Source organism: Synchiropus splendidus, chromosome 10 (genome assembly GCF_027744825.2).
Source record: "Synchiropus splendidus isolate RoL2022-P1 chromosome 10, RoL_Sspl_1.0, whole genome shotgun sequence".
Lineage (NCBI taxonomy): Eukaryota > Metazoa > Chordata > Actinopteri > Syngnathiformes > Callionymidae > Synchiropus > Synchiropus splendidus.
In genome coordinates, this window is record NC_071343.1 from 10,144,660 (window position 1) to 10,155,197 (window position 10,538).

General features: G+C 41.8%; 1 protein-coding gene across 1 annotated transcript; it reads left to right on the forward strand.

The window, feature by feature from the left end:
- Positions 1-3,157: 3,157 nt before the first annotated feature.
- Positions 3,158-10,127, forward strand: LOC128766260 (alpha-tectorin-like). Its single transcript, XM_053877781.1, has 16 exons — positions 3,158-3,203; positions 3,678-3,775; positions 4,645-4,750; positions 4,825-4,954; positions 5,462-5,705; positions 5,783-5,939; positions 6,074-6,149; positions 6,211-6,273; positions 6,373-6,575; positions 7,075-7,212; positions 7,284-7,471; positions 8,648-8,802; positions 8,861-9,106; positions 9,417-9,579; positions 9,653-9,739; positions 9,981-10,127. The coding sequence occupies exons 1-15, from the start codon at positions 3,158-3,160 to the stop codon at positions 9,737-9,739; spliced, it is 2,100 nt and encodes a 699-aa protein (XP_053733756.1). The 3' UTR covers positions 9,981-10,127.
- Positions 10,128-10,538: the final 411 nt, after the last annotated feature.

Consider the following 10,538-nt stretch of genomic DNA (forward strand, 5'->3'; position numbering starts at 1 on the left):
TATAGTGAGACAGAAGGTGAGCAAGTCCATGAAGAAGAGGATAGGTGTGACATGGGAGGATGAGCAAGATAGGCTCAGGTGGGAGGAAACTCACTTGCTGTGGCAACTAGCATGAGGTGAAGAACAAGGGTGTCCCCAGTGTGCTGCTCCAATAGCCAATAGACACGTGCTCACGGGTAGCAAAGACACCTACAATCAGTAGTGATGGGTTGGTGAGGTATCATGAAACAGTGACCCAGTGGCCCATCAGATGGCACTGTCTGCTATGTTTGGACTTGAACAACTAATTCACTGAAACCTCACATCATTTCTAAGAAATTCTAAGTGCGCCATCTAGTGGCCTCTGAAAAATAGGTCACAGTTTCATCAGCCCTGCAATACTGTTTCATGACACCTCATCTACCCATCATAAACACAAAACACCCAGGTTTTCATTACGGAGGTGGGCTGCAGAGGCTTTGTAGCTTGTTCTTGTTCTACTCTAAGGCTGGTAAAAAAAAAAAAATAAATAAATAAATAAATATATATATATTTATATATATATATATTTTTTTTTTTGTTTTTGTTTTGTTTGACTCGTCCACACACGAGTCAAACAAAGTAGTTACCATAGTAGTAGCAGTTGATCAAACGTTTTTCAAGTTAAAGTTTAAACAAAAAAAAAATATATATATATATATATATATATTAAAAATATATCACGTCCCGATTTTTCTCCTTCCCGACCAAGGATGGTCGTAATGTAGAGACTCATTGATGGGCGGTGTAGCGCACATGCGTCCCCTCTAAGCATTTTCACTTGATCACAGCAGATCAAACGTGATGCGCAAAAACCATTAACCAACATTGTAAGGTCCACACACGAGTCAAACAAAGTAGTTACCATAGTAGTAGCAGTTGATCAAACGTTTTTCAAGTTAAAGTTTAAACAAAAAAAAAAATATATATATATATATATTAAAAATATATCACGTCCCGATTTTTCTCCTTCCCGACCAAGGATGGTCGTAATGTAGAGACTCATTGATGGGCGGTGTAGCGCACATGCGTCCCCTCTAAGCATTTTCACTTGATCACAGCAGATCAAACGTGATGCGCAAAAACCATTAACCAACATTGTAAGGTCCACACACGAGTCAAACAAAGTAGTTACCATAGTAGTAGCAGTTGATCAAACGTTTTTCAAGTTAAAGTTTAAACAAAAAAAAAAAAATATATATATATATATATATATATTAAAAATATATAATATATAATATATAATATAAAAAAAATATATATATATATATATTAAAAATATATATATATATATATATTTTTTGTTTAAACTTTAACTTGAAAAACGTTTGATCAACTGCTACTACTATGGTAACTACTTTGTTTGACTCGTGTGTGGACCTTACAATGTTGGTTAATGGTTTTTGCGCATCACGTTTGATCTGCTGTGATCAAGTGAAAATGCTTAGAGGGGACGCATGTGCGCTACACCGCCCATCAATGAGTCTCTACATTACGACCATCCTTGGTCGGGAAGGAGAAAAATCGGGACGGAAACATACAGATTGTCATTACGTACCCTCAACAAAAGTTTGGATAGCAAGTTTGTATCACAATAGACTTGATGGTTACACATTCGAGGACTTGACTTTGACCTCTTCAGTCTTGCACTTGACTCGGCCTTGGTCTTGACTCGACCTCAGGTTTCAACTACAACACCACCCTAAGGTAAAGTACAAGACTTGGTTTTATCTAACGTGTGATCAACAAAAAGTAAGAAACTTTGTAAGAAACTTAATTATCACTGAAAAACAACTGTGAAATAAGTACGTTTTCAGGAGTGTTACGACACAAACACGTTTGTTTAGTTCTGTAAAATGTATGGTATTTTTGGGACTTCATCGGATCAACCTTTAGGCAAATATTTGGTGACAGCAGCAGTAACAAGACAAGGACGATGCTGGTCTGAGGCATCAGTGTACACCTGCTGCATCAGAAGGTAGGAGTGAACTGAATCTTCCTGTTTTGTGGATAAAATTGCTGCTGTTGAATTGAGTTGAATTTGAAGGCAAAAATGGGAAACAAGAAAGCAGGCTTTGTTCATGGACATGTGGACGGTGTGGGAGCAGCAACTGTGTTTTGGGTTGAGAGGTTATTCACTGGTTGTGTGACTGGGTGTGTACGGGAGAGTCAAATTGTTTCTTCACCTCCAAATCTAAGGTAGTTATATTCAGCATTAAACTGAGGGGAATAGTGCATTACGTTGGAGGCCAGATTCAGTCTTCGAAAGCTGTGTTTATTTCTGGAATGTGATTGCTCGGTAGCTTGGTGGCTCTTGGTTGCTTTCGTTGGGGTGTGCTTGTTCAGACTATTTCTAACTGGCACCAGTCTTAACTTCACATGTAATAGGGTCAAGTGAAACTTTATTTTATTTTATTTTATTTATTTTATCTTATTTTATTTTATGTGCCTCAACATTTAACACCTTGTGTGTGAGTCTCTTGCAGTGGTTACATGGGATCATATATAAGTTAAGTGGGCGGGGAAGGTTATCATGTGTCCCATTACCACCTTGAAGAAACAAGATGCTCACTTCTTGGTTATCCTCCAGCAACACATTCTCACTCATAAAGCATTAAATAACGATAATTTGGAGTTCAAGAACATCTCAGAAGTCAGGCGTCTGCATTGCATGTTGGTGCATTAGGTGTTCAAATGAAGTGCGTTGACCTTTGCGCCACGTTTCCCGACACGGTCGGCACAGTTAGGGTTAAAGTCAGTGTAGCGCTCCTTTTGCTCTGCAACCCCTCCTGTTTGAGAACATGCTCATGTTATGAGACAGAAGGCTGACTCTTACGTCAGATACAACCTAAGAAGACGCACAAGTCTTGTGATGCTTTGGGAGTCAGAATGTGTTGCCTCTGCTAAAGATTGTAGAGAAGGTGTATCATACAGTGCTGCTTGCTGGTGACAAAATAAAAGCAGTGTTCACCGGGAGATACTGGTTCCTTGTAGCTTCAGTTACATTGAGACCTATGTCCCATTTGAAACATAGGCCTCAAACACACCGCGACACCCCAGCAGTGTTCCAGTAACTACTTAGTAGCTTTTAGTCTAAGTGTTGTTTAACATCTAGATCTACTTGTGTTGCAGTTGGAATATGTTCTGGTCCATGAAAATCCTGGCTGCTCTCAGCCTGCTAGCAGGTAGGTATTAATAGCACAAGTCAGAATTTCATTTATCTCTACTTCATTTTTAGTGTTTGAGAATTGAATGTACACACTTTATTATTGTTAAGAGCAAGCTGAACCTGTTCACCACCCATATTTTTCAATTTGAATGAATTTGGTGTATTGCTGATTCAAATGATGGGCCCATACATACATTTCAATTTATTTTGCATCAGTTTGACAATAGCACCATAATTCACAATGGTGGTTATATTCAAGGTTTTATGTAACCTTATCTCAACTAAAGCTCTTTTAATGTATTGAAAATATTTGTATAAGAATTTCAATTTTATAAGCATTTCTATGAAATTAAATTAAATTATTTTTTGTTGTATTTTTTTTCCAGCTAACATGCCAAACAATTAATTGCAAATAGACTCAACAAACTTGAATGTTTTAATAATAAATCACTTGATTTCTTTTTAACAATTCATTGCAATGTGTCTAAAGGCTTTGGAGTTGAAGGTAAAACGTTTACCAAAAAGGCTGTGATGGATATCACCTCCTGCCCCTTCACCTACTACGGGGAGATATACAACACACTGCATGTGAGTAACAATAAACAGATGTTTTTCAACAAGATACTGTGTACGTCGTGAAATCAGACAGCAGTTCCAGACCAAACCAAGAATACAGTTTTGATGTAAAGTAAGCTATTGGCAAACTGCCTTGAGTTGTGATGAATGATCCACTTTAGGAGGTCTGTAGTACCAGACCCAGGCTCTCCTGACTAGCCATGACTTCCCTGACACTTTGGGGAGACCATTACCTGTATCTCTTCCCTGTAGTTGCAAATGAGACGTTCAACAGCCTGTAGAGAGGTACAAGAGAAAGAGACGTATCTCATCTCTCAACAGCTGAGCCTCCAGCGGGGAAAGTTTTCCATTTGCTTCAAGGGCTATTACAAGGTTGTGTCAAACAACGACTGCATCCTGACAAACAAAGGGACCATTAGAACAGGACGCTACTCAATCCAGACCAGTGCGACGTCCTCTCAGTGTACCATCACTCTCCTGCTATCTGACGGAAACGCTGATCTGGTGCGTTTTTTGTTTTGTTTTGTTTTTTTATTCAATATTTTTAGCATATTTGAAAACATAACAAGTAGTCTCAATTACTTCTATTGGCAGGTTTTCAAAGCGGAACTCAGCACATTTGACTTCAAGTCGACAATGTCGATTGACACAGATGTCGGCTACAAGAACAATTGGATGGTGAGACACTCAAGCGCAAACTCAAAATCACTGAGCAGTGATTCATGATTCTCCCTTGAACTGGATGAGAGGAGGTGTGTGTCTTGGTGTTTTAAGTGTGTGGTGCAGTTGGTGACCATCAGGTTGTGCCACCATCCAGATAAGGAGTGAACACTCATCCTATGGCTTCATTGACCAACACTATATGAATGTCTTTACTCCAGGTTGTGCAGAGTCTAGTCGATGACAGGCTTGTGAGAAAATTCACATACAAGAAGGCCGACCTGAGCGGTGTGGTCGTCGCTGACTTGAGTGGATGTCGCTTCTCAGGTCGGTCCCACACACGGCCTGGACTCTTCAAGGGTCCAGGATACAAAGTCTAAATGGCGAAATCTTCCCGGCAGATATTGTGCTTGAGGACAGTGCGACATTTTTGGATCCAAGAATCTGTTCCAATCTCTTCTGCGACCAAGATGCTATACCTCACATTGAGAGCACTTGTGGACCGTTGGGCCAATGTGACGGACATGGAAGGTAACGTCCTTTGACTATTACGTTTTTTCCCCTGGGATGACAATAGTGAGGACTTTGAGGCAGCCATTTGATCGAGGCTGCATCTAATCTGTCACCAATATTAGCTACTTTTATTCGCCAGTTGCAAAGTTGTCTGGTTCCTGCAGCCATCTGGAAAGTTCTCAGTCACCACAAGTCTAAAAGAGAGATTGTGTCTGAAAACAAAAATCTAAACAATGTGTGAGCGTGACAGACCTGCATCAATTCTCTGCCGTCACACTCCGACATTCCAGAGTTTATGAGAAGACACTGAGCACATATGCACGTTGGCAAATGCACATCCAATTTTGGTGTCATTTTCTGTCTGTCATTCATCTCATTGTCCCGTCTCCACCTGTTCCATGCTGCGTTACATCTCAGTGGCATTCGCTTTCACGCAACTTCAATCCTCAACTAAAAAAAAAAAAACAGTGGTGACTAACATGTGGAATCATCTAACTTTGCAGTTTGTCCCCCTCACTCCAACAGCTGCTTAGTCAACGCCACCTGCACCATCGCAGCCTCCACCGTCATCGATTACTATGGCGGGGTCCACGCCGCCCCTGATCGCTGCGCATACTCCCTGTTCAGCTCCTACTGGTTCCCAGGCTTTCAAGTTCTGGGGGTCTTCCGGGAGCGGAGACGTTTGGATGTGAGCTTGCTGGATCACGTGATCCTGCAGTTGAGCCACAAAGGTCCTCTGATCACCCTGGAGCAAGGAGGGAGAGTTCTGGTACGAACGCCATATTGGACTGAGAGTTTGGATTTGAGGTCAATTTGGTGACCCTTGACCTTCCATCTCACCTACAGCTGGATGGCTCTGAGCTGGCGGTCAACAGCACCTCTCTAGACGTCTATGGGGTGGAGCTGTACAAGGATGAGACAGGAGTGACGGCATCAGTGACAATGTATGTACATAACATCACCGTTTTCTTCGATGGCAACACTGCACAGATCTTCCTTGAAGGTGAGACAGTTTGGTCCCCACCTGCTTATTTTGAATGTACACATCTCTGTTAGTTATGTTGCCTAAGCAGTTCTATATTTGGGAACACTGCTGAACACGCTGATGGTAACTTCGTATTTCTCCTGCTCCTGTAGGAATTGAACCAGTGACTGGTTTATGTTCAGAGGGGAATTTTACCTTGGACTTCAACCCTCAATTCAGTGAGGCTGGGTAAGAACTCCAGAAGAGGAGAAGGTGTCAGGACTGTTTATTTACACTTGTGTCCTGGTAGATGTGAGGTTCAATATGAGGAGGCGAAGGACAGAACCATTGACTGTGAGGACGCAGCAGACTGGTGAGGAGCTCCACGAAATCACGTCCAAATCGAAGTTGGAGACTCTTGAACTAGTGCTATAACAACATTGCTAATGTATCTATTAATGTCCGTGTGCAGGTGTAACCTCCTGCTAGAAGCTCCATTCACTTCCTGCCACGACCTGGTCGACCCACAGCCCTTCATCTCTGCCTGCAACATGACGCTGTGCTCCTATCCGTCTGTGGACGACATCAAGTGCCAGTTCATGGAGGCCTACACCCGAGTCTGCGAGCAGCAAGGCGACATTGTAGAGGACAGCTGGAGGCTCGACACTGTCTGTCGTGAGTTAGACTCTTTATTTGATCTGGAGCACCCTTTGGATTCGACTGAGTGTCGGACTGTATTCAGGTTTTGTCTTTACTTTACATACAGGTCATACAAAATGATGCAATCTGTGTCAGTCTCTGTGTAAAGTAACTCAAAAAAGGATGTTGGGATGTCAAAAAAAAAAAAGAAGCGAATGTTGGTATTTTAGAGGTGGTCTGGATCACCATCTGCATACACAAACCTCTCGACGATTCGCAGCACTCTGAGAAATAGCTTCTATTTTCAGAATAATAATTGATGTTTATTCCAAAGATATGACTATTATTCTCAGTTCAATATATGTTTAAGAATTTAACCAATCATTTTTAAGGTGGAAGAAGATAAAATAATCAAAAAAATCAAAATGACAGTAAAATGTTTATGATACAGTTATTTTAAGAAAACTCAATGAACTATTTAGAGGAATTTAATTTTTTTTTGACTGACTCATATCAAGCCATTACGTTCCAACAGCTGCTGTTCCTGAAGCCTTCTGTCAGGATCTACACTGCAGCCATCACGAGTTCTGTGGCGAGAGGTTCGTGGACGGTGGGAAGTTCTGTCTCTGCCGAGCCTTGTTTTCTTCAAAGTACAGCTTGGAGCAAACGTTTGGTACGACCGTTTCAGGTTTGAAAAGAACCAGCCAAACATTCACAGGTCTCACTCTTGATCTGGACTTTCAGGAGAACCAACACAGTGTGAGCACAACACTGCTCAAGTGACTCTGGCTCGTTGTCTCCTGGATGGGAAAAACATCGACTTCCACATGTTGCACCTCAACGATGAAACCTGTCGGGGAGTCTTAGACAACCAGACCCACATGGTGACGTTTGGCTTCGACAGCAGCAACACTTGTGGGACCGTTGTCACGGTGGGTTCACTTCACATTGATATGATTCCGAACTTTGGTTTGCGAAAGACAAAGATCGTGTTCCAAACAAGGCTTCTCAACAGGGTGGGTGGACTCTCACTTTGAGTTAAGATGAGGTGCTCAGTCATGCGGGTCAGACTGGAAATCTCCTGTCTACCTGTCCAGACAAATGCAAGCCACAGTTCCACAAACAAATGGAGCTTGCTCAACCTCCCTCTTCAGCTTCATGGCAGTCACAACCACAGGTTTTATCATCAAGCTCTTGCGTTGCTGCCATAACAAGCACTGGTCACCCCCCTCATGAAATTCAAGCTGATAACTCCTGGTGGTGCCGATGGAGCAGCTAAAAACACAAGTCTCTCTCATGTTGCTGACGCGTGAAATAAAAGCTGAACCGCATCTGTAAACACCAGCGTCTCTTTTAGCAACCGATTGGTTACTCTCTAGTGTGAATTTTAGCTCACAAGCTACATTTGGGCATATGGTGTCTTCTTATTTGTTGATAAAGCATTATAGCGCCTCTAGCGCTTTAGATCGGATCTGTGAGATGGCGGAGAGAGCTTCGTTTTTAAGGAGCACTTTTTTTTTAATCGGCAGAGACAATGATCGGATGGGAAAATGTGCAGCTCCGTATGGGTATAACCTAGTGGGAAACAATGAAAAATGTCAGCTGAGTGAGGCATTTGTTTTGAGACACTCTTTGATGACATCATCTCACGGCGCTCTCTCCTCTCAATAAGCACAAAATGATAACAAATGGAAACGGGCAAAACTCACTAAATTCACCAAGAAAACTTCCAAATATGTGGATGGAAACCTGACTAATGTCAAGGCCCACATGAGTGTTGAAGTCTCTCAACTGAACAACAGAGTCACCAATAGGGGCACTTTCCAATCCAGGGATCCTACCTCCTATAGTAGATACTTCACTATTGTGAACAAACTTAAAGTACTTGTCCACTAGAAAAAAAATATTCTACAGATCCAACATACATGTAAATAAAGGGGCCTCCCCTTGATAAACCGGTATTTTATTTAAATCTCAATTGACCTTGCTATTGATTTCCTCTGTGAAATATGGTGCCTTTGTGAGTCGTGGATCATGCATAGTTCCAACAAGAATAGTTAACAGAGTTATGCACAGAGACATCTGTAATGATGGTATCATTTCTGCAGATGAAAGACAATCAAATCGTCTACAAGAATTCCATCATGACTCGGAACATGTCCAAATCCGAAACAATTTTCCACCACAACAACTTGGACGTGGACCTCTCCTGCTTCCTCACTCAGCCGAGCGTCAGGGCTATGACCTTCAATGTCCAACAAAAGTGAGTTTTCAAGTGTATAAATCCTCCTCCGAGCACTGGACTGGTCTGTCGCCCGCAGCCCGGAGTACTACCTGTTTTCGGCTGGAGAGTGGCAGTATTCCCTGTCTATGATGCTGTTCACCGACCCCGAGAGGAAGCACATGTACAAGAGTAATGCAGGGATCGAGCTGAATCAGAAACTGTGGGTGGAGTTGAAGAGCAGCGGCCTGGATGACAAACTGACCTCAGTGGTGACCAAGGACTGCTGGGCAACAGATCAGCCGGCGTCGAATGCCAGTCTCAGATATGACATCATCATCAATGGGTAAACAAAATGTCCCAGTGCTTTTATGGCTCTCATATTTTTTAATTCTTTTATGTAGATGTACTTCCATCCATGCACCGGTGATCCATTCGTCTTTCCTTCCATCATCTATATTTGTATCGATGGGCTCATTGAGCTTTGATATTCATCATGTGTTTCCACTTATCCTTTCATTTCCTCAACCTCATCATCCACTTCCATCAGTCTCCGCTCTCATGTCTTTGTCTGTCTGTCCTTCCCCCTTGATTTTTTTTTTCTATATCATGATGTTCATCCATTCTGTCATCTGTTATTTAATTTTCTCGAACAGCTGCCCAAATCCAGACGACCCAACAGTGCAGATAACTGGAAATGGTTTGGGAACATCCAACTACTTCTCCTTCCAAGGCTTCCAGTTTGTTGGCGGGACCCTGGATATTTTCTTGCACTGCTTGGTCGACCTGTGTGACAAGGCCAGCGGCGACTGTGCCCCGGTAATTTGAATCCAACCCTCAAAATTGAAATTGTTCAGACTTGACTGGTGACTTTCTGTTATATGTTTTTCAGAGTTGTGACCAAAAGAGCAGGGTGACCAGATCAGTCAAGTCGTACTACAATGAGCCCAACTTGGTCACCATTACTTTCATCCATTAGGTAGTTACAACTACACACATTCACAGTTGCTGTCGGCCAAACTGTTACCATTGAACAAGGTCTTTGTATTATTATAATAATACAATAATAATTAGCAAAGAAGGGGAACCATAGACAGAGTGAGTGACCTGGTGCTGATATAATTTCTCGGATTACAAATACATGTACAAGTAATGGCTTCAGTTTGTTCTGAGACGTGGGTTGTTCAAAAGATTGTAATGAAACTGTTTTTTCTTTCCAGAACGTCTCAAACCGAACGACACAGCTGCATTGAAATACTAACCATGAACAAAAGCTGTAAACTCTTTGTTTTATTCATGCATTTTCTAAATCGGTGGTCTGTGTTTTCATTCTCCCTGTCACTAAATAAATAAAAGGGTGTCTCCATCAAAAAGGTGTGCTACTTTTCATTAGACCAAACCAATATTAGACCAATATTTGCCTCTTAAGAGCCAGAGATTCATGTCCACAAATCTTTACATTTATGGCCTCCCGCTCATTTATTCAACTGCTGTCACTTTTCTATACACATGACGACATTCTGACGCACAGGTGCCAAAAAATCTGACACAGGAGCCAAACCCAGGGGCTAAAGGGAGACGTGAGTTCAAGCTTAAATTCCAAAATTCCAATATCCGACCGACAAATTGAGTCATGTTTGAAAGTAGCCTGATAATGGCTGGCCACAGACTAAGAAGGAGAGGATTAAAAGAAATAGGAGTAGTGAGTCAAAGAAGATTTCTACTCAACAAAGTATAAATGCATATCAATTGTTCTGAAACATATATTTCCAAAAATG

Bases quoted from the DNA above. Each gene is read 5' to 3' on its own strand.
- LOC128766260 (XM_053877781.1), top strand. From the start codon at position 3,158: ATGTTCTGGTCCATGAAAATCCTGGCTGCTCTCAGCCTGCTAGCAG. The intron at 4,955-5,461 runs GTAACGTCCTTT...TCACTCCAACAG, and splicing joins CAATGTGACGGACATGGAAG to CTGCTTAGTCAACGCCACCT. The intron at 8,803-8,860 runs GTGAGTTTTCAA...TGTCGCCCGCAG, and splicing joins ACCTTCAATGTCCAACAAAA to CCCGGAGTACTACCTGTTTT.